Genomic DNA, 22,595 nt, shown 5'->3' with positions numbered 1-22,595 from the left:
CATGCATTGTTACCACAACATATATCAGTGACACTGGCGATATTTTAATATTTTCAATTAACTTTTTTTTGTTTTATGTATTTTGCTGTACTGCTTATTATTTCCTGCTTGTCGCTAAGGCGCCACGTACGGCCGGGATATTTTAGAGCCTACATTAGGAGCATAAAAGGTAACGAATTACTGATATTTTGACATGCGCAGTTCGGCCTGGAGACAACGAGGATTGCTGCCTTCACAGACAATTTTAAATATGACCAGCGTCTTGAAATCACACGTTGAACTGCTGGAACAGAGGAGTATGCGTTTCTCTCAGTTTTCTTACTTAGCGTGAGCTAAAAAAAAAAAAAAAAAGCACTGATATTTGTTTAAACACCCAACGAACTGCTGTTTCATCATACACGACTCCAAGTATCGCCAAAATTATTTTACTTCCAATAATCACCGGTCCTTTAAAAAAAATGAAAGGGGGTATTTACACGTTTTCCCTCGTATTTCGTCACGTCTCTGTTTTACATCTGATAACATGCAAAAATGTCACGTTTTACCGCGGATGAGGACATTTACGACTTTTCGCGGGTATGTGAACGCGGCATCCGAGGGGCAGCAGAAAGTTTTAACTGTCAACAAACTGCGTTCTCGCTCAGGTTCCTGTTTGCTTAGGTAAACTCGTCTATCTGCAAATTAGTCCTCTCGGAGACTGAGAGGACATGAAAATATGTAAAAGTCCTGCGGTGTAGATAAAACTGAGCTCAGGCATGGAGAACCGGGCTGTGTCGGTGCTGGACAAACCCGCGGCGGTGCTCACGGTTGTGGATGTGTATGAGATAGCGGCGGTGCTAGGGCAGGAGTTTGAGCGGATGATAGACAAGTTTGGCTGCGACGCTCTCGTCGCATTGGTGCCCCGAGTGGTTCGGGTCCTGGAGCTACTGGAGGCGCTGGTGAGCCGCGGAGCCACTGGGCAGGAGGCCGAGGACCTGCGGAGGGAGCTTGACAGACTGCGGCAGGAGCGGAGCGACAGACACGAGCAGGAGAGGAAGCACCAGAAGGTCAGTGTCAACCTACCTGCAGACACCTGTTTCTACTTCCACCTGTGTGTGTACCTGTTTATGAGGCCTTGTGTCGGGTGAGCAAAAAGGATATCAGCACATTTTATAATTCAGCTTTTAGTGTGGAAAAACAGAATAAAGTGGAGAAAATACAGCTAAAAATGTTTGTGGATGCCTATTGAAGCTATCATTTGTGTATTTTCCTTCAGTCATAGGTTATTGTAGTTAACTAAAACTAGATGTGGAAAAATATTGTAACTTCTAAAATAAAAACTAGAAATACAAAAAAGGGGAAAACTAACTGGAACGATTTTGTGAACTTGGAAAACGAAACTAAAATAAGCATAGAGATTAAATATTATTACAGCTTGCCGGATGAGGCTTTGATTTAAGTGTCTGGACTGTGAGTCAGCTGCTTTTAAACACTTACATGTTCTGATTTTTCCTAAATATAGTCTCTGGCACATGCTCTGCACACAATAAAATTTAAAAAGACCAAAACAAATACTGAAACTAATAAAAACTAAACTAAAGCTAAATATTTTCAAACAATACTAACTAAACTGATACAAGAAAATCATCTCTGGAAACTAATGAAAAAATAAAACTATAACAACTATATTCAGGTAGTGGCATTTAATGAGTTGCTTTGAGCACTGTTTGTATTATTTAACATTAGATTGCTGCAGTAGGATGACCATTTCACATCCATTACATAACTGCTTTATAGCACACTGTCTAATGAATCAAACAACCTCCTATCATGTATAATAACAAGACCGGACCTTTAAGACACATGTGTATGCTTGAGTATTTTAAGTACAGATTTTGGGAGCAATAAACCAGATGTGCGGCTGGCCTTATCCAGCACAATATTTCATTTATTTTAGCTGTGGATTAGAGCCATTAGCTGCACAGTTTACACAAACAACTCTCAGATTTACAAGAAATCAGCCCATCTGAGATAATAATTTGTTTTCATGAAAGAAGCGGTGGCAGAGACGCAATTTTTTTTTATAGGGTTGAGAAAATTACTTACATTTTCAGTGACAAGAAAATTAATTTTGTTGCCTTCAGTGTTGCTGCAGGCCAAAGAGGTTTTGTTTTTGTTCTCGCACTTCTATCATTTCCTGATGCAGGTGTAACCAGTACTGAAATACATAATCATTTTTTTAAGCAACTCTCCAATGATCAAAAAGCAAATCTGGAAGCACTGCTGAAATGGAGTCCCACGATGCAACCATCAGAGTGTGTGTGTGTGTGTGTGTGTGTGTGTGTGTGTGTGTGTGTGTGTGTGTGTGTGTGTGTGTGTGTGTGTGTGTGTGTGTGTGTGTGTAAAACCTGAGTTTTTAAAATGATGAATTCATTTTTTTAAGGGGAAAAAAGTTTTCCAAACTTACCTGGCCCTGTGTGTTAAAGTAAAAACTCTCTCTCCACAACCCCGTAATTAACTATCATTAACCACATTTTTTGTGGTTACTGATAGTTAAAGCTGAGTTCTGTTTCCAGCCACACCCAGGACTGATTACTGTTAGACCTGTTGAATCAGGAAATCACAGTCTGTCTGACAAAGTGAAGAAGCAACACGTCATGCCACGATTCAACGAAACAGCTGAGAAAGAAAGTTACTGACGTCTATCATTCTGTAAAGGGCTACAAATCCATTTCTAAGGCTTTGGACTCCAGTAAAACACAATGAGAGACATTATACAGAAAATAGAGAAGACTTGGAACAGTGCTGAACCTTTGCAGAAGTGACCAGCCTGCCAAAATGACTCCAAAAGTGCGTCAACGACTCATCCAGGAGATCACAAAAGAACTCAGAACAACATCTACAGAACTCCAGGTCTCACTTACCTCAGTTAAGATCAGAGTTCATGATTCCAGTAAGAAAGAGACTGGGCAAAAATGGCATCCATGGGAGAGCTCTAAGGCGAAAACCACTCCTGTGCATAAAGAAAACAAAGTCTTGACTCACATTTCCAAAAAATAAATAAATATATATATAAAATTCTGTGGATTGACGAGACAAAAGCTGAACCTTTTGAAAGGTTTGCGTCCCATTGCATCCTATGTTAAACTTACACAGCATTTTAATCAGAAATGGTGGTGGTAGTGTGACGGTCTGGGGCTGCTTTGATGCTTCAGGACGACTTGCCTTAATTAATGGATCCATGAATTCTGCTCTCTACCAGAAAATCACGATGAAGATGTTATCTTCATGTAATGTTAAAACTGCTCGATCTAAAACATGGAAAAATAGTACACACACATCTGACCCTGTAACCTTGTTTTATGGTCATGTGACCGCTAGAGTCTATCCCCTCTTTGAACAAGTGGCGTGAAACAGCATGGACAGGTGGCCAGTGCCTCTCAGAGCTAACACAAGCACACACTCTAATTTTCACACTATTTCTTCTCAGCTTCAAGCACTGGATGCACAAAAGCTGAGTTTTCTTGTGATTAGTTATCAGTTCTTGGTCATTTCTATTCAGTCTCAGGATATTTACGGTGAATCAGGACTAAAAAGCTTTTTCTTATTTCTACATTTAGATGCAAATTAGACTTTATTTTGATTCACTGCTTGTGTGGAGCACAGAGTGTGATAGGTTTGATCCATCCTCATAAAGTAAGGGATGATCTCTTTTGATAAAAGAAAAAAATCTAACATGCCCCTAGCTTCCTTTTTTCCATTTAAAGTATTAATGGGTCCAGTACTCCATTTGAAGTGTCCTCATTTTTGTGCTCAGGAGTTGGAGTTGCTGGAGGATGTGTGGAGAGGAGAAGTCCAGGACCTGCTTTCTCAAATCACTCAGCTTCAGGCGGAGAACAAGAGGCTGCTGGTGAGCCTCTCACTTAAAGAGACACCGGTCACAGAGGAAGATCTGCAGAAACATGAAGGTGAGTTGATTACCAAAAAGCTCTCGGCCAGGGTTTAATACACAAACCTTGAATAAGAAAACAGTTGGTGTGTTACATCTTAGTGGACAACTCAAGGGATGTATGCTCGTAGTCATGGTCAAGATGGCCTGCTATAGTTCAAATCAAGCATCAAAATAGAGAAGAAAAGTGATTTAAGTGACTCTGAACATGGCATGGTTGTCGCTGCTAGATGGATTGTGTCAGTATTTCACAAACTGCTGATCTGCTGTGATTTTTTTTCTTCAGGCAACCATTTCTAAGGTTTACAGAGAATTGTTCAAACAGAGAAAATATACAGTGAGCGGGGGGTGAAAATGTTTTGTTGATAACAGAGGTCGGAAGCAAAAAACACACTGCTTCAGGCTGTGAGAAAGGCAGCAGTAACTCAAATAACCACGAGTTACAACAAAGGTGTGCAGAAGACCATCTCTGAATGCACAACATGAGGAACCTGAAGCAGAAGACCACACTGGGTGCCACTCCTGTCAGCTAAGATTAGAAAACTGCTTCACAGGCTCCTCAAAACTGGACAACAGAAGATTAGAAAAACGTTTCCTGCTTCCTTAAACCCCACAGTCTACCCGAGTGCTCTTGCTGACCGTATCCATCTCTTTATGGACAGATCTTAAAACTCAGATCATCTCAACCAGGTTTCTTGAAGGTGACAGTGAGATCACTGTACTCAAAGGACCTCTACAGTCACCCCATCTCAGTCAAACAGAGCACCTTTGGATGTGGTGGAATTGGAGAGTCACATCATTGATGTGCAGCTGACAAATTTGCAGCAACTGTGTGATGCTGTCATGTCAATATGATCAATTCAATTCAATTTTATTAATACAGCGCCAAATCACAACAACAGTTGATTCAAGGCGCTTGATATTGTAAGGTAAACCCTACAATAATGCATACAGAGAAAAGCCCAACAATCATATGACCCCTGTCAGCAAACACTTTGGCGACAGTGGGAATGGAAACCTCCCTTTTAACAGGAAGAAACCTCCGGCAGAACCAGCTCCAGGGAGGGGCGGCCATCTGCCGGAACCAGTCGGGGTGAGACAAGGAAGACAGGATAAAAGACATGCTGCGGAAGAGAGACAGAGATTAATAACAAGTATGATTCAGTGCAGTGAGGTCTATTACAACAAAAATCTGTGAGTGGTTAGCATTGTTCCTTACAAAAAGAAGATCCTGGGTTCGAATCCAGCATCTGACCTTTTCCTCCCTGTGTCTTTGTTGGTTCTTTCTGGGTACTCTGGTTTCCTCCCACAATCCATAGACATGCAGTTAGTGGGCTTATGTTAAATAATGATTCCACATTGTCCATAGGTGTGAACGTGAGTGCGAATGGTTGTCTGTCTCTATGTCTTAGTCCTGCGACAGGCTGGCAACGTGTCCAGGGTGTATCCCGCCTTTCGCCCTATGGTAGCTAGGATAGGCTCCAGCCCCGAAACCCCCCTTGTGACCCTGTTTTGGATAAGTGGAAGAAATGTACAAAAAACTAACATCCAACACGAGAAAATCCACTGTGCAAACTGGTTGAAACTAAACCGAACTGAAAATAAAAACTCAAATGTTATTACAAAAAAAAATGCAAGACTGTAATAATTCTGCTCTGACTCTTAAAGATCAGTCTTGGCTGAAAATCTGAAATGTGTTTCATACTCATAACAGTCTGCTGTATGTTACACACTGCCACCCTGGGCATTAGGCTGTGCAGAGAGAAAGCCGGGAGCTTGTGAAGAAGTCTATTTTTGAATCCGACTAAAATATTGCTCTGTGTGGAAGTGCTTTTATACTTACTGTCAGGGCTGCAGCACATGCACTGGTTATAAGCACACAAACAACAGGATATTACATGACGTGACTCCTCTGGCCACTGACACCTTATCTGTCTCAAACATATACATCTATGGTACTTTATTTTCTTGAATCTCAAAGCCATTTGTGAAAGTTTCTATGTTTTGGGAAAATAACCTATCATATTTTACTTTAAATTGAAAAGTTAAATATTTTTATAAATCTTTTGCACTCTTTTATTTTGTGTATTAATACACCAAATTAAGAAGGTGTACACCATGGAAATTGTGTCATTTAATAGTTTTAGGCGTTTGCTGTTTAAAACAAATGACTGTGACCCTGGTGTTTAACTGGAGGATTTACAGTACACAGTGCATCCGTACTGAAAAATATTCCTGTGGATTCGTAACTCTTTAAATGTGATTGTAGTTCTGTTCGGTTTCATGCTGGTAAAAGTTTTTAGTGCAAAATCTGCCCGAGTGCAGAATTTCACTCTGTTTTGATTTTTTAAAAACCTATTTTACTGTGCTTATTTGAATGCTTATGTAACCCTTCTGTGAGCATTAATTTATTAATTTGGATTACAGCAGGAATGTCAGAGAAAGAAAAACAAGTGATGAAGAAACTTCAAGACTTGGTGGATAAACAGAGAGACGACATCCGGGCTAAAGATCATGAGCTGACGCTAAAAAATGAGGATATCGAGGCGGTGAGGATTCACAATACCTGCATCTAAGAATATATGTACTATAAAACAAAAAACAACAACTTTGTTTTACTAGAATTCATGGAGCAAATTCTCTGAACTTCAGCTCCAGCTGCAGCAGCATCGGCTGATAAGGATGAACCAGGAGCTTCTTCACAGGATAGGACTGATGGAGGCCCAGGGCAAGACCCTGATTCAGCAGAGGGCTGAGCTGGAAGCTGCAGCCCAGGCACAACACCAGGAAGCGGGGGCTCTGCGGCTGGAGGTCACCAGGCTGAAAAAGGAGCTGCGGGAGCTGGAGCGAGAGATAGAAGTCGCTCAGACAGAAGAGTTGCCTCTGTCAAATTCTGAGATTTCTTCACCTGCATCCCCACTGATGACTGTAAGAAAAAATACCTGATATTTAGCAGATGTTTAAACTATTTGTGGGTGGGTTTTTTGTTTTGTTTTTTGCCTAAGTGGCTTTTATGTGTCACAAATCTAGTCTGCAGCAGCAGCAGCTCACCTTTCTAGCTCCTTCAAACCAAATTCAGTGTGGGTGGAGTGTGGGGCAGATCCAGACTTTCTGGAAAACTGTTTCGAGTGCGACAAGAGTCTTTCCTTTCTCCGAAAGTCAGCAAACAGAGAGGATAACAAGGAAGACGGAGATGAAGAGGAGAACTCAACAACATTGTTGCTGGTAATGTCCACGTACACTTTACTATTTAGCCAGTGCTGCTGTGTTGTTATAGCAGAGCTGCCATAAGGCTGTTTACACTAAATAGTTGTTATCACCTTGTCATAGTGAGGCACAGCAGTCAGCTGGTACCATCTTTAATCTCACTACTCACAGATGTATCTGGTTTAATCTAATTTAACTTCAGGTCAGTGGTTCTCAAACTGTGGGGTGGGCCCATTGCTGGGACACAGAGCCACTGCAGGTGGGACATGAAGGACCAGGGTTAAGTCATAGGGTGAAACTAGGAGACCAGATTTTTGGGACTCCAGTGAACCATGAAACCATGATCTGTTCCCTCTATACGTGCTGGCCTCCAGCTCACACTGAAGTGGTTCGAAGCTGAGTGTGAGGCAGCGAGAGTGAGAGCAGTGGGTCAGGGATGAGATGCTGCCGCTAGTGGTGGAGTTAAAGTATCTCGGGGTTTTGTTCATGAGTGAGGGGAGAGGGGAGATCGTCAGACAGATTGGTGCTTCGAGTGTGTTTGGGTGAAAAGATCTCAAAGCTGTCGATTTGATCTACGTCCCCACCCTCACCTGTGGTCACACAGCTTTGGGTAGTGATCAAAAGAATCAGATGGTGGATATAAGCAGTGGAAATGAGTTTCCTCAGAAGGGTGGCTGGCCTTTCTCAAAGGAAGCCAGCTGAGGTGGTTCAGGATCCAACTGGGATCAATTGTGGGCGAGGTGTTCCAGGCATGTCCTAATGGGAGGAGGCCTCGAGGTAGACCCAGGACAGGCTGGAGAGATTACTTCCCTCAACTGGTTTGGAAATACCTTGGTATGAGCTGGATGAGCTGGAGGAGATGACTGGGAAGAGGAAGGTCTGGACTTCCCTGCATAGGCAGATGTCTTCACAACCCGACCCCAGATAAGCAGCAGAAATTGATGGATCTGTAGTTTGTTGATGCTACAGTGGTATAATGAGGTGTGCGTAGCCATGCCAGGATACTGGTATTGCCACAGTTTTAAGGGCGGAGCAAGGTAAAAATAGTTTGTCCACACTTTATTACTAGCTACGCCTCATTGGTGCTGAAAATGATCAAGCACTGGATGTTTAAATATGCCTGAAGTGATGCACAGCTGGGAGAAGATTGTTTCACCGTTTAGCTAATCTGCCATAACACCATGACACTCACTGGACTGATGTTATTGTTAATGCTCATATCACAATGCCAGAGACATTAGACAGGTCAGCGTAGGCAGATTCAGACAAACTTTGTCATGTAGTGTTTCCTTAAGGCGATGAACATCTGTCAGACATGACCTTTTTTTGTTAAATGCACAAGAACGGCGACTCATGGTTGAAACTTTGTTTGCTCCTTTTTCTGTTGTACATTGCTGGAGAAAACCAGTTTGACTTCAACAGCATAACCAACCTCTTTCATTTTATAGTATTTGTTTTTAAGCTGTGCAGTAGAAAGAATGAATATTTGTTTTGAATGCAGAATGGATCGACGGATGAAGAGCCAGAGGAGGACTCGGACAAGCCTCGCTTCACCCTGCAGGAGCTGCGGGACGTCCTGCAGGAGAAGAATGAACTCAAAGCTCAGGTGTTCCTGCTGCAGGAGGAGCTGGCATACTATAAAAGGTACGACTTCCTTCACAGGCATAAAATTTGACTCGGCGCGGATGCAAAAGCTGACATTGACCTCCTCCTTATCCTTCAGTGATGAGCTGAACACTGAGGAGAACACCGGCTCCATTGTCTCCTCTCCGTCTCCTCCTCCGAGCTTACCTGTGGCTGATCAACGTGAATCAGGAATAAGACGCTTGTGAGCGATGACTTTGTTTGTTATGGTTTTCTTACTCCTGTTATTTGAAATATCAGTACTCTGCTCCTGTGTAGGATAACATGGCCTAATAATACATGACTCAATAATACTGATTTCACATAGTCTTTACATATGATGTGTTTTCTCTCTTTTCCTGTCTTGACAGGATCTTCACAGCTATTATGCCAATGGTGGCTGCCGGTTTGATCACAGACGATCCAACATTGTTGCCAATCAGAAGACTTTCCTTCGTATGACTTTTTTTTTTTTTTTTTTTTTTTAAACCACATCATCTCAGCACGAGTTTTCTAACCGACACGCCTGGGTTTAATGGCTCCGATCCTTAATTATTAAAAACCAAACCCATCTTGTGTTTTTACATTTAAAAATGTGGCGATTTAAGGAATTAATGTTTATTTTGATGATACTTCTTGTTTTTATTTTTGCTACTTTGAGCTTTACATAAACTTCAGCAGTTAAAATGTGAGGCAAATGGCCATATCTGGACCTTCTCAGGTGTTTTTATGACCTGTCACAGTCATATTTTATGTCTTTGGAAAGTCACCACCTGTAAGTGCTTTGCTTTATGCAGATATACTGAGGGAGACTTTTGATGCTGCACATGTCAGACGCTTTATATTAGCATTTAAGCTTCTTATTGCATGGCTCCAAATACATATACACATATACAGAGTATTTGTTGAGCCTATAAACTGAATGTCTTGTTTGGTTCATGTTGAGATGCATCTGATAGCAAAGTAAGCACATGATCATGAAAGTTGAAGTGCCTTTATTCTATGAGCTCATCATGAAGAGAGTGCGCTTGTGCTAATCACTACAGCCTGGCACCAAACATCGTGGTGTACACTGGCAAGTCTTAATCTCCAGGAGAAGTATATTCCATCACTAATGAATACTCTATAAATACTATCATAACTACTGGTATGTGCCAGGATGCACAGGGAAAATAATGTTTGTTTGAAATAAAGTAATAAAGTTTTATTTTTAAACTTTTGAATTTTTTTGGTGTTACAATGAAACACAGTCGATATTTTGCTCTTTTTAAAAATATATCTTCATTAATTTTGCAAAATTAGCAAGCAGAAAGAAAGCAAAACTGAAAAAGGAATAACTAGGGAAAAGAGCTCCTGTTGTTATGCATAGAATACCATTTGACCATTAAAAACATATCCAGACGCATTAATGCTGAATTAATGATTCACAGAGCAGTGGAAGTGCATTTTATGGGCATTACAAACCATTAACTATGTATAACTATTACAACTGTTAAGCACTGTCCTTACTTCTGTATCATAAAAATACTAAAAGGGCCATTGCTCTCAAATCAACCAAGCCTTCTGCTCAGCCATCTTTAATTTGCATAAAAATTTCATGGTCCAAAATTTGAACATTTGTAATGACAGCTGAGATATTTTAGCTTCATATATCAGATAATCAAAATTTTTCAGTTTACTTGGTAGTTAAAATTTAAATTAAAAAAAGGTCAGTAATCCTGCAAAGTCCCATAATTGAGCACACATAAATAAAACTTCAAATTGCTAAAGATTTCTGAAAGACATACAGTTGAATTACACAATACCATGATATTTTTATTCAGTTTATATGCTAGATTAAGCTACCCCACAAAAAGTACACAAAGATCGGAGATGTACAGTTTCTGAATTCCTGAAACAACTATTTTCCCAGATATGACCCACTGGAGCACAGATGTGGGTTAAATTTTATCCGGAACAGCCTTAATGTACAAAAACTTGTACTGAACAACAGTATAAAATGTAAGAAAATATTTTTTGTTTATTTTGTGTCATTTTCGGAAAAGTCATCAAATTTCAATCTTAAAGATTTAGGATATTTTTCTCCCAAACCTTTTGTTTTACTGTAGTTAGTCAGCTAACCAGAGCCACTAAAACAAAATACATGAAATCACGTGTTTTCTCAACTGATTTGATTGAGAGAAGTTCAGAGAGACTATATGAAGAGTGATGTCTCACTCACAAACTGCTTTATTTTCCTTACAAACCGACGATCTGTGATCTGGCGGATAGCCAGAGCCAAGTGAGCGCTCTTGACTTATACACGATCTTCGTACTCACCTGTCGCTAGGATACTTTGCCCTCCTCTGCTGTCCGACGAGTCACGCCATTGGTGCGTGAGTGATGGGGGAAGTGCTGCTTCTCCAAAGTTAGCCACCTTCGCTCTGTACGAGCCGAAGTCGAGAAAGAGTGAGAAAGAGTGGGGTTTAAGGACTTATGAGTGGCATCCGGGGGAAAAAAAGTCGAGTTTATTTCGGCCGTCCCGCTGAGTCATGGAGTTTGGTGAGGAATCGTCACCAGCTCGGGCTTTCGAGAAGGACGCTTTCGAGCTCACTGTGGAAGATGTGTATGATATCTCGTACGTAATCGGAAGAGATCTGTTAAAAATCAGCAGCACTGGCGAAGAAGTGTCAGACCTACAGTTTAGGATAGTCCGTGTGTTGGAAATGTTTGAGACTTTGGTCAACAAGTACAACTTGTCTCTGGAGGAGCTGAAAATGGAGCGGGACAACCTCAAGAGCGAACTGGATAGGATCATAAAGGAGGGCTCCTCCAGGCCTGGCGCGGTGAGTTTGACGCTCTATAGTTCAGGCTCTTGTCAGATAGAAGTAGACCTTTAAATATGGCTTTTTGTTTTTTTAATCACAGCAGACTTCGGGACCGAACCAGCTGGTGGTGGACCTGACAGACCCTAACAGACCCCGATTCACTATGCAGGAGCTGAAGGAGGTGCTGCAAGAGAGGAACCAGCTGAAGGCTCAGCTCATGGTGGCCCAGGAGGAGCTTCAGCTGTACAAGAGGTAACCGGTGTGAAATGTAAAGTTCACTCTGGCTTCTAAGAGTACATAAAATAATGATAAATCTTTATTTATATCAGAAACATGTAGCTAATGCACCTGCTCAGTGTCAATACACCTGAAGACTGTGCGCTTGTAAGAGGATTTATTGATGGGCTGCTGTATAATGCTATGTCAGACTGGCTTGAATCTCATATCAGTTTCAACTAGAATTACACTGAGTCCATGGGGAAATGCATAAAATGATCAGCCACTCTATTAGGTACAACTTGCTAGTAGGTTGGACCACCTTTTGCCTTCAAACCTTTAATTCATTGTGGCACAGATTCAGCAAGGAGCTGGAAACATTCCTCAGATTTTGATGTTGACATGACAGCATCACACCATTGCTGCAGACTTGTGGGCTGTTAGAGGCTGTTAGATTTGGTGACTGTGGTTGCCATTTGAGCTGAACTCACTGTCATGCTCTGAGCTTTGTGACACGGCCTGTTATGGAAGCGGCCATCTGAGGATGAGTACACAGTAGTTATAAAGATCAGGTAGATGGTTTCTACGATGCTCAGTTGGTACAAAGAAGCCCAAAGTGTGTCAAGAAAATATCCTCTGCATCAGTATACCATGACCACCACCACATGCCTGAACCATTCAAACAAGGCGAATTGAGCTGTGTTTTCATCTTGTTTTATGGCAAATTCTGACCCTGCCATTGCAGTATAACTCGAGATTCCTCAGACCAGGCACCATTTTTTTTAATCTTCTATTGTCTAATTTTGGTGAGACCGTGTGAATTTGAGCCTCAGTTTCTGATCTGAGCTGGTCTTTATAAGGCTAGCCTCTGTAAACCATAGAGATGGTCACGTGGGAAAATCCCAGCAGATCAGCAGTTTATGACATACTCAGACTAGCATGTCTAGTTTGACCCCCATGTTACTTTCAAAGTCACTTAAACCACCTTTCATTTCTATTCTGATGTTTGGTTTAAAGTTCAGCACCTCCTCTTGACCAGGTCTACGTGCATGAATCTATTGTGCTGCTGCCATGTGATTGGCTGATTAGATATTTTTGTTAAAAAGCAGTTGAACAGGTGTACCTAATAAAGTGCCAATGAGTGAATGTGACTATGTAATTATAACACTGAGTGCACAAATATAAGAACCACAACTAGCCAATGAATGCAAAAGGATATATGCATATTATAGAAGCCTCACATTTCATTGTCAATCACATCATGTTTTTTTTAATTTGTTGTCATTTTAAAGCAGCAAGATCGATCATGTCTCATAAAATGAAATATTAGCCTGTCTTATAAAATACTCTTAGTGATCATAAATATCCCCGTTCTCCTGCAGTGGGATCCTGCCACAAGCTGAACCAGCCATGGTGGAGGTGTCTCCATCTCCACCATGGCAGGTGGAGACACCTGCAGCTACAGAGCACAGACCAGCCATGATAAACGACACGAAAGAAGAGAAGACGACCATAGGCAAACTGTGAGTAACAAGCTGGCTCGGTTTACCAACAAAAGTATTTACAGATGACTAAAAATAATATAAAGAAAGCGGAAAAAAGGAAGTAAAAGTAGGCCTTGTTTTAAGCCGTGCACCTCAAATGGAAAGGATTCAGAAGAATTCTGAGCAGCAACCACATGATGCTGTAATAAGCTAGCAGGGAGATTGTTCTCACAGCCCGTCTCCTGTCTCCTAATGATATACTTGTGACTGGGTGAATTCATGCTGACGCTCAGGATGTTTGTCTGAGCAGTGAACGAGACGCAGAGAGAGAGTACGCCTCTGCCAAAATGCTTCCGTCAGTAATCACAGCCTCCCGTGATGCAGCGTTGTTTGCGTGCTCCATGTTCACCAGCGCTCCTTCAGCTAACTCTGACCTTTCTGTTTGTAGGTTTTCATTCAGGCGAAAATGAGAAGAAAAGCTTTCACGGAGAACTGACCATGTAGGAGACAAACAGGATTTGTCGGCACAATTAAACTCCTTTTGTACTTTTTAAGAAGTATTTGTCAGTTTTAATAAGCATTATATTTTGTACTCATTTTTAACCTAAGATGTTTTTAGAGTAGACATCTTTTAATTCTGTAAAAATAAGATATGGAAAGGAAACTGGAAAGTATTATTTAACAAGTGATGATCATGTTAGATGTTCAAGTTTATAATTATTTATAAACTTGAACATCAGCTTTTTTTTTTTTTTCTTGTTTTTTAATGAGCCACGATAAGGTCTTTATGTAGGCACATTCCCATCACTCATCTCTATCTTGTTAATGAAGGTGAAATACCCAATCAAAATCTAATAATAAATTTGATTGTACTTGTGTTTTGTCTCAAGTTGAATATTTAAAAAGCTTTTGTTTTATCATATTTTAGCCAGATGCCAAAAATATTGCTAATACACAAATTACAGCATAGATTTACAGGCTTTAATCAGCAGATTACAAGGCTTTGTTCTTGCTGAAGTCCTCTCGTTGACTTCTGTTTTGTGTGAAGAAGGGTAGGCGGGACAAAAAGGTAACCCACTCTCATATTTCACTGAACTGTCTTTAGCTTTGTTGACAGTTCAGTTCATGCAATGATGGAAAAACCTGGTCACTATATTTAGATTAGTCACCAACCACCACATCGTAACACTGCTCCCACAGGCTCGTACTGTAGGCTTGACTGCTACATCACATCATCCCCTCTCTTCTTATCCTAAGATGCCCATCACTCTGGAACGGAGTAAATCTGCACCCTTCGAACCACATGACCTTTTTCATTGCTGCAGGGTCCCATTTTTTTTGCTCTCTAACAAATGAACCCTTTTTTCCCCCCCAATTAGCCTCACTGATAAATGGCTTTAACACTACACACTTGTTTAACCCAATCTCAAGTGCTAGCTGCATGTGTGGAAATATTCCTACTTTCACTCTTAAAGCCTCGTCAGGTACGTTTTAAAGAAATTTTGTAGCAAATTTTGCTTTTATCTCCTAACTGCACTAAAGAATTTGTGGACATATAACATGGAGGGACCATGCAACATAGTATTTAGAGTTCAGTATCTGCTGGAGACCATTGCTGGATACAAGCCCCTCTACATGGGCTTTTATTTCTTTGTGCCCTCCTCTCCTACGTCCTCCTGCCTCTGACCTGGACATCAATTTCAGTACGCTATGTTGACGGATGTTTCAATTGCTAAAATAAATGTAGGAATTAGGCGATTAAAAAGGAGGGAAGAGGCACAGATGTAGTGTTTATTATACAGGTATTAGGTGAAATAGAGTTATTTGTATTCATGTTTTAAGTTATAAAAGATGACAGAGTAATTACACTTTTAGCCTTTTACCATTTAAGATTTTATATAAAAATGCACCACACTGCATCATGTTGTGAGTTTAATTTTGAGGTGACAGTAGCGCAGGAGGTGGAACAGGTCACCAATGGCACTTTAGACTGCATGGCTAGAGACTGGACTCAGCGGAGTTGTTCTCCAATGTGTTCATTGTATGAATGAAGCAAGAATGACATGTGTTGCATATGGGAACCAGCCCATAATTAAGTGGCTCTAAATGTTAAATATCATCACTGTAATCACAGTAGTGGCTGGGCTATAACAGAACAATTCATAATGTACCGTCACTTTGCAATTTCAACAGAAGGTCTCATGGAGAAGAAACACTGCTGTAGTAAGTGAAAGAAATCTGCCAACATGACTCTTTGGGCTTAAATTGAAAGAAGTAAATGTGTTTATAAAAATAAATAAATAAAAATAAAAATCTATAATTTAATTACTTTGGTGTGCTGTGAATGGCCCAGGCTGTAAAACCTGTGAAAATATAGTTTAAAAAGACAAAACAAAAAAAAAAAAAAAAAAAAAAAAAAAAAAAAAAAAAAACCAATTCACAATGTTTGAAAAAGCCATCCCATGGGTCACATTGGAGTCTTCGCCAGGCCAATTCAGGCTCCTGGCCTTATGTTTGAAACCCCCGATGCACGATATGGTCTTGTCCCACCTGGAGGATAGTAGATGTGTCCCTTATTTAGTTATCGAATGCACCACCAATCATGTCACGGCAGGAATGAAGACCGCTTTATTCCTCAATTTACAGCACATGTAATAATTTACAAAAGCTAGAATGACAATTACTAAAGGAAACCCCGTTCACAGTGCAAACCTGCTTCTCAAAGAAAATGACTGCTACATTTCATAAAGATATAAAATCCTGATAAAAAATATACTTCACCAGCTGAAGTTTGAGCATCTATACAAAATAAAACATTTCAAGTATCACATCTTTTTCCATAAAGAAACTGGACAGCAGACGGGACAAATTCATATATTAACGGAAAAAAAAAAAAAAAAAGTCAAGGTCTCAGTGTTTGAGCCATGGGTGAGCAAGGATTGAGGCTTTACTCCGATCGCCATAATCGTAAAGCAGCTCCTCGCCTGCATTGATGTCTCTGGAGGCGACCAAGATCAGGTGAGGCGTTCCATCGATGGGGTGAAGCCTCGTCTGGCAGTTTCCAGTTTTACAGTGGTTGATCAGCCTACCAAGCCGACTCGTTTCCTTTGTGGCATCAACACTGTGATACACAGACATGACTGTCACAACACAAGACAGGTGTCCATACTAAAATCACAGCTATTAAACTTTTGTTTTTAATTCTAGGAGATGTCTTTCGCATAATAAAATGTCAGCTAGAATAAAGTTTTATAACAGTGCTTTTTGTATTAAAGAAATAATTACTCATCCTAAAGAACACATGCTTTTATGATTCTAAAAAAACAAAACAAAACAAAACCTATGTACAACTAGAATTTCGATTTCCAGGGAGACAAAAATGACACAGAAACTATTTGGAGGGAAAAAAAAAAAAAAAAAAAAAAAGTCATAGGGTGAATATATACAGGTCTATGGTGAGACGCCAACACTGAATAAACTGATGATTAAAGATTAATCTCACATACTTTGAAGGTTTGTGTGCACGGGTGTGAGACCTCTTGCAGAGCAATGCCATTTGGACTTACCAGTAAGTTTTGGATTGATACTGGAAGTAGTACATGTAACAGCCTGTTTGAGGATCCTCAGCGTACTGGGCCTCTCTGATTTTAGCTTCAGCCAGGTCCAGCAGGTCTCCGTGATACTCCACGACAAAATCTCCCCTTTTGAAACCACTCACAGCAAATACCCCTCTCCCCTTGCCGTCTATGTTTTTGACCTGTTCACAGTGAAAATGTACACTGGATTAGCAAATGTTGCTTAACCAGCATTCAGGGATCATGTCTGCATGCAGAGTTTTGTAGTGGCACAAATGTAAACATTACCTCCATTCCTTCTTCAATGTCATTCTTTATCAGGTCATCGAGGTGCTTGTGTTGTTCACTCTGTTAACAGTGATTAGATCATTTAGTTTAGTTTTTTTTTTTTTTTTTATTAAAGAGAACATCAAGACAACTTTATATACATTTTTGTTTTAATAGTTTCGCCCCCTCCCTTAAGAATGGCTCGACAGCCACTCCACAGAGACCATTTCCAATGAGGCTTCAGTGAAAGAAACTAATAAACTAAAAGAAACTAATAAATTATGTGTTATTTAACTGTTTCTTTGCCAACTGTGTAGACACAACTCATGGTTCATCCCTCGAGTTAGGTGCCTCTATGCTTTAATGAGTCATAGATCAGCATTTAGTGGCTTTCAAAAAGAAAAAAAAAAAAAAGAAAAACCCAACCAAAAAATTTTGAAGTCCTTTCAGAAATCTGGAAAAGTATTAGTCAATACAGACCTTTAACTCTGCATTTGTTTTTCTGTTACTGCGCCTGATGGGAAAGTAGTCAGTGACCTTTCTGTTTTGAAGAGCTTTACTCTCCATCCTGAAAACAAGAGACATCAGAGTAATAAGTCATTATGCTTGTGCAAGTGAGTGTGAAAGAGTCCGTGCCCACCCCCTCTGTGTTTTTAATGAGACTGGCACGTTGGTGACATGTACCCACTTTTTTGCTCCCAGCTTGTGTCCATTTCTGCCCCGAGACTTGGATTTTGGGACACTGCCATCTGTTGCAGACCTGACGTCAGTATGCGAGGTGGAGCTTGGTTGCTCAGGTTGCTCAGAGGCCTTTTCTCTTGTTTCATCACTATGACAAGCCATTTCAGCCTTCTGGACTTTGGATACCTCAGCTTTCATTTTATTGGATGAGCCTTAAACACAGAAGAAACAAAAACACCACAAATATTTAAGAAGAACGGGTCAGTGAGCGCTACTACTACTAGTAGCCTGGAAAGTTGTGTAGCTCACATGAATGCTGATGAAACAGCAACTAAAAGGACAACAGTGAAATAACAGAGTAAGTGCTTAATTTAAGAATTTACCTTTTTTCAGTTTTGGCATATCTGGTTTAGTTGAATCCGAATCATTTCCTTCCTGAATGAGCGTGCTTGAACTGTCACTCAGAGGGGACCTGGGCTTGCTTGGAGTCCGTAGACTTGGGAGAACTGTCTGCACGTTACCTTTACAACCCTACAAAAATCATTATAAACATGGGTCATAAAGAGAAAGCTGTATGAGAGTGATCTGATGCAATAAACAAAGTGTAGCATTTCATCACTGTTCAGGAACTTGTCTAAATCTAGAGACATGTTGCACACTTAGCACTGTGCTTTCCAGCACCTTTGAGAACAGAAAACAGATTTTATCCATCGCTTTAATCCAGCCGAGTCCAAAAAAAAAACAAACCATGAACAAATTGCAAAAACTGCACGGCTTGGTCTGGCAACTCTAACAAAGACTCTGTCCATAATCAGCTGTTTCTCACTCATTCAATACTTTATAACATATATAAAAGGGAACACTAAACTGAGATTTTCTGACAGGACTTGCAGGAAAATCTGCTCACAATTTAACCGATTCAAATATCCAGTTTAAATCAAGTACAGGAATGTGGATGCAGCAATCTAAAGTAAATTAGGAGCATACATTCCTGACCCATACAGTGCGCAAACTGTAAAAAAGATGAGGCATTAATATTTTTCTGCCATTTGCAAGCCACAGGCCTAAATTTCAAATTGCTCAAATTAAATGTTCAAGTTTTTCTCCCTCTCTACTTGTGTGTTAAGCGGAGTTTCTCTCACAAGAATTCATTAACATGGTCAGTGAATCCTTGCACTACTGTTGGTCATTCACTCAGACACAGAGAAGGAGTAAGTTATAACATACAAATAGCTGTACTGAAACCAGGTGTCCACTGTGGCCGGACTCTGAGTAAGGACATGAAGGACCTAGAGGGAATCTCATACTTATTTTACATCCACTAGCTAGATTAAGCCCACTTTGATTAGATATTTTGTAACTATCAACCTAGTTACTTTGGTGTAGCATGAATACTCAGAAGGGAGGTGTTTATCAGTAAAGCTAAAGCTGTAAAACCTATAACATTAAAGTTAAAAGTCCAAAATGTAGGTCTTCTTTCAACCTGTCCAGTTGGGCCGTACTGGAATATCTGCCGGGCAGCTTCTGGTCTCCGGGCCCTTATTTTTGAAACCCCTAGTTCACAGCATGAAGCGGAGGATTTACCCCTTGCAAGAGTAACACTAATTGGTTTACCAGAAAATGTGAGCTTCCTGCTTTGGAGATGCATAAGCTGAGGAGAGCCTTGTTACCTTGTTATTTGCTGGCTTGTTTTCCTTTGTCTCCGTCAGTGAGGTTACTGTATCTTCAGCAGGGTTCTCTGGCTTTTTGTCGACTCTCAGCACATTTTTCTTCCCTGCATAAACATAGACATGAATAAATTTGAGCTCTTCTATCTAACAATTCATTGACATATACGACAAAAAAAAAACACTACCGCTGAGTTTTATTTGTAAACAGCCACGTGTATTTTAACAAACCTAGTCCCTTTTTTTGCGCTAACTAGCATTTAGCAGTCAGCTACTACACAAACAGCAACACGTCTCAGTTACCTTTTGCCATGTCAGTACACAAATAAAAATCCACAGAGGACGTGGGAGCTGTTAAATGCAGTCCTGTGTCTTCTGGTCCCTTACTGTACTCAGTTCACTGCAACGACAAATATCAGACCGCATCACTCCGGAGAGAGCGTGGAGGATTTAAAAATACTACTCCGCTTCTCATTGGCTCTTAAGTACAGACGGGAGGGGCTTGGGTTTGAAAACAGCTCTCTGATTGGCCCCAGCTGACGGCTCTGCGTGTTATCGGTCTCTTTGCAAAAGTTTTTCTCAGTGGCATTAAATAACAGTTAATGATAATTATTTTAATAGCAACACAAAACAATCTGTTTTGCCTGTTTACCTGTAAAGAGCTTATAAAAGTAATATTAACGGAATATAACATCGCAAAGATAAGAATAAAAGACAATAACTTACAGCTAGAGATCATGATTTTTACTTAGATATGGCTAGAATTGAGCACAGACCCACATTTGCTTTTTAAATAAAACTTTCTAAATAAAACATCCTATTAATGTAGAGAAAGAGATTTTTACTGACATCTAGTGGCAAAAGGATGTAAGAGGTACTGTTAAAAATTATGCAGACGTACTGGTCTGAGTATTGTAAAAAAAAAACAAAAAACTGCTGATCCGCTGGGATTTTCACACACAACCATCTTTAGTGTTTTCAGATAGTGGTCTGAATGAGTAAAGATATCCAGTGAGCAGCAGTTCTCTGGGTTAAAATGCCTTCTTGATTATAGAAGTCAGAGGAGCCCAGACTGCTTTGAGCTGATAGGAAGGTAACAGTAACTCCAATAACCACTTGTTATGGTATTTCCTTGGCATACTTTATGCCCCTTGGTACCAACTGAGTATTGCTGCTGATCATCCCTTTATGACCACAGAGCACCCATTTTCTGATGGATAACACACCATGTCATAAAGCCAAAAGCATCTTAAACTGCTTGAGTACTCAAATTGCCTCCACAGTCACCAGATCTCAATTCAATAGAGCCCCTTTGGGATGCGATTGAACAGGACATTTATATCATGGATATTCAGCCTACAAATCTGTGCAATGCTATTATGCCGGTATGGACCAAAGAGGAATGTTTCTGACACCATCTTGAATCTATGTGAAAAGAATTTAGGTAGCTCTGGAGGGAAAAAGGGATCTAACTGGGTAGCAGCAAGGTACTTAAAGTGTCCAGCAACTGTAATTCATTTCAATGCAATTTTTCAGCATCCTATAATCAGTATAAATAGAAGCAAACGTTTTTTATGTTCATTTGCAATAGGTCCACTTATATATTACTGTGTTCTGGTGACACCTTTAGGTTTCAACATGAAGACATCCACAGATCAACTCGTCTCTTTTTAAGCTTTTTCTTGTGAAATTCAAATATGCTGAATGCTCCATGGCTTCCAAAATTTTTGCCATCCTACTTGAATCTAAAGGTAAACGAAGCAGACCCCCCTATTTAACTCAAGTTTAGACTCACACGAATAAACAACCAATCACACATAACTTTATTTTAATCCTTATGTGACACACTGATACTGTGCCTGTCTGAAGCTAAACAAATAAAATCTTGTTATTAGAGCTGACAGCACTTCTTCAGACTGAGGCTTTACAGACACAACGTGCAGGATCATTCAAGTATCTCTGACCTCACCGACCACACACACACACACACACACACACACACACACACACACACACACACACCACTCATACAGTGTCATTTCCGGGCTTGGAGTCTGCAGCCAGCGCTTCTTTCAACAGTCTCTTTCTCTCCAGGTTCTCGTTGGCCTTCCTCCTCTTTTCTTGCTTCCTGAGCACAGACTCCTTCTTCTTCATCACAACTTCACTGAGCTCTCCTTTGTACGCAACGTCGAGTTTCTCCCTCATAATCTCTCGGGCACGTTTTCGATTTATGTCCACAGATCTGGTCTGGTGGCACTAGAGAGGAGATTAAAAGACAACAAACAATATCAAAGGTATTCCAGATGTACTGGACACCATTACACGATTAACTATTGGTGAACAAAAAGCACCTTCACCACGATCCCAGTGGGGATGTGCTTTAGCACCACGCAGTTGCTGGTTTTGTTGGTCGCCTGTCCTCCAGGTCCAGATCCTCTCACAAACTGCTCTTCGAGCTCATCCTCGACCAGGACAGGAAGGTCTATCAGGTCCTTTTTACCGGCTGCCAACACACACCTGAGTCCAGTGGGAGGGGGTCTAAGCAGCAGAGAGCCTATCCATGTGAGCCGCATGCGCACAAAGCTGGTGATCGGTACAAACACGGACATCACATCACAACACACCAGACCCTAACAGAGAGACAGTTTTCATTTCTCTAATCCAGAAAAAAACAACAGGTGTCACAGGCTCACTCTTTCAGTCACGCTGAGCCTTTGTTTATGTTCCGGTTTGTCTTCTTTACGTCCGTCGTTGTGTTTTTCTTCGCGGATTGAATAGTGGGTATGCTGACTCTACAGCGCCACCACGTATCACTTAGCCACACTGGTGTACTTGAATAAGCGATTACTCTATTTTTCTAATTATTATCATTATTACGTTTCAACTTTAAGCTGTGATAGTGTTGATGGAGAAGCTCAGAGAAGGTCAGAAGGAGTTGGACTGTGTCTCTGTGGATATAGAGAAGGGACATGAAAGGGCGCCAGGAGAGAAACTGGTACTGTCATGAGTGAGAGACAAGTGTGAGGGTGGTGCAGGACAAGGGTGATTGGATGTCCCACTTTACGCAGGACTGGACAGCATTTTTATCCTTTGTCCTCCTGTCCCACATTCTGATTGGTTCTGCAGGGCATACACTTTTC

The 22,595-nt window shown here is 40.7% G+C and overlaps 4 protein-coding genes across 9 annotated transcripts in view; 2 read left to right on the top strand and 2 right to left on the bottom strand.

The window, feature by feature from the left end:
• The first annotated feature begins 582 nt into the window (after nt 1–582).
• Nucleotides 583–9,977, top strand: LOC146562587 (RILP-like protein 1). Of its 4 annotated transcripts, none has more exons than XM_085294461.1 (8): nt 583–1,046; nt 3,797–3,947; nt 6,359–6,477; nt 6,581–6,856; nt 6,959–7,153; nt 8,637–8,779; nt 8,859–8,963; nt 9,130–9,977. In XM_085294461.1, exons 1-8 carry the CDS (start codon nt 756–758, stop codon nt 9,218–9,220), a joined length of 1,371 nt encoding a protein of 456 aa, XP_085150587.1. In that variant the 5' UTR covers nt 583–755; the 3' UTR covers nt 9,221–9,977. The 4 variants fall into 4 exon arrangements, with proteins under 4 accessions (XP_085150587.1, XP_085150585.1, XP_085150584.1 ...); XM_085294459.1 differs by having other exon boundaries at nt 6,551–6,856; XM_085294458.1 differs by having other exon boundaries at nt 6,356–6,477; nt 6,551–6,856.
• Nucleotides 9,978–11,098: 1,121 nt separating this feature from the next.
• rilpl2 (Rab interacting lysosomal protein-like 2) lies at nt 11,099–14,143 on the top strand. 2 transcript variants are annotated; one of them, XM_085294486.1, is made up of 4 exons: nt 11,099–11,583; nt 11,669–11,817; nt 13,164–13,304; nt 13,714–14,143. In XM_085294486.1, the coding sequence occupies exons 1-4, from the start codon at nt 11,290–11,292 to the stop codon at nt 13,733–13,735; spliced, it is 606 nt and encodes a 201-aa protein (XP_085150612.1). In that variant the 5' UTR covers nt 11,099–11,289; the 3' UTR covers nt 13,736–14,143. The 2 variants fall into 2 exon arrangements, with proteins under 2 accessions (XP_085150612.1, XP_085150611.1); XM_085294485.1 differs by having other exon boundaries at nt 11,100–11,583; nt 11,666–11,817.
• A 1,499-nt stretch (nt 14,144–15,642) lies between these two features.
• On the bottom strand, nt 15,643–20,089 carry kmt5ab (lysine methyltransferase 5Ab). Its single transcript, XM_085294480.1, has 8 exons — nt 19,759–20,089; nt 19,459–19,562; nt 18,172–18,319; nt 17,796–18,000; nt 17,588–17,675; nt 17,129–17,188; nt 16,832–17,022; nt 15,643–16,386 (listed from the first exon to the last, which is right to left on the bottom strand). Exons 1-8 carry the CDS (start codon nt 19,766–19,768, stop codon nt 16,176–16,178), a joined length of 1,017 nt encoding a protein of 338 aa, XP_085150606.1. The 5' UTR covers nt 19,769–20,089; the 3' UTR covers nt 15,643–16,175.
• A 1,177-nt stretch (nt 20,090–21,266) lies between these two features.
• Nucleotides 21,267–22,595, bottom strand: part of mtrfr (mitochondrial translation release factor in rescue) — a 19,443-nt gene continuing 18,114 nt past the window's right edge. For both annotated transcript variants that reach the window (XM_085294483.1, XM_085294484.1), the window contains exons 2-3: nt 21,807–22,038; nt 21,267–21,711 (exon numbers count right to left, since the gene is read on the bottom strand). In XM_085294483.1, coding sequence (XP_085150609.1) covers nt 21,481–21,711; nt 21,807–22,038 — 463 coding nt within the window. In that variant the 3' untranslated portion in view covers nt 21,267–21,480. The remainder of the gene's footprint in view (nt 21,712–21,806; nt 22,039–22,595) is intronic.

This window comes from Mchenga conophoros, linkage group LG12, assembly GCF_057382185.1.
Source record: "Mchenga conophoros isolate Kocher_MC1m ecotype Shallow Benthic linkage group LG12, M_conophoros_male_GT1.1, whole genome shotgun sequence".
Lineage (NCBI taxonomy): Eukaryota > Metazoa > Chordata > Actinopteri > Cichliformes > Cichlidae > Mchenga > Mchenga conophoros.
Note: the sequence above shows the minus strand (reverse complement) of the source record. Positions and strands in the feature narration are given on the sequence as shown.

Excerpts from the sequence above, each read along its gene's own strand:
- LOC146562587 (XM_085294458.1), top strand. The coding sequence starts at position 756 with ATGGAGAACCGGGCTGTGTCGGTGCTGGACAAACCCGCGGCGGTGCTC. Across the intron at positions 1,047-3,796 it reads AGGAGAGGAAGCACCAGAAG|GAGTTGGAGTTGCTGGAGGA; the intron begins GTCAGTGTCAAC and ends TTTTGTGCTCAG. Across the intron at positions 7,154-8,636 it reads ACTCAACAACATTGTTGCTG|AATGGATCGACGGATGAAGA; the intron begins GTAATGTCCACG and ends TTTTGAATGCAG.
- rilpl2 (XM_085294485.1), top strand. The coding sequence starts at position 11,290 with ATGGAGTTTGGTGAGGAATCGTCACCAGCTCGGGCTTTCGAGAAGGAC. Across the intron at positions 11,584-11,665 it reads GCTCCTCCAGGCCTGGCGCG|CAGACTTCGGGACCGAACCA; the intron begins GTGAGTTTGACG and ends TTTTAATCACAG. Across the intron at positions 13,305-13,713 it reads AAGACGACCATAGGCAAACT|GTTTTCATTCAGGCGAAAAT; the intron begins GTGAGTAACAAG and ends TTCTGTTTGTAG.
- kmt5ab (XM_085294480.1), bottom strand. Across the intron at positions 18,320-19,458 it reads ACAAGCCAGCAAATAACAAG|GGTTGTAAAGGTAACGTGCA; the intron begins GTAACAAGGCTC and ends TGATTTTTGTAG. Across the intron at positions 17,023-17,128 it reads ACATTGAAGAAGGAATGGAG|GTCAAAAACATAGACGGCAA; the intron begins GTAATGTTTACA and ends CACTGTGAACAG.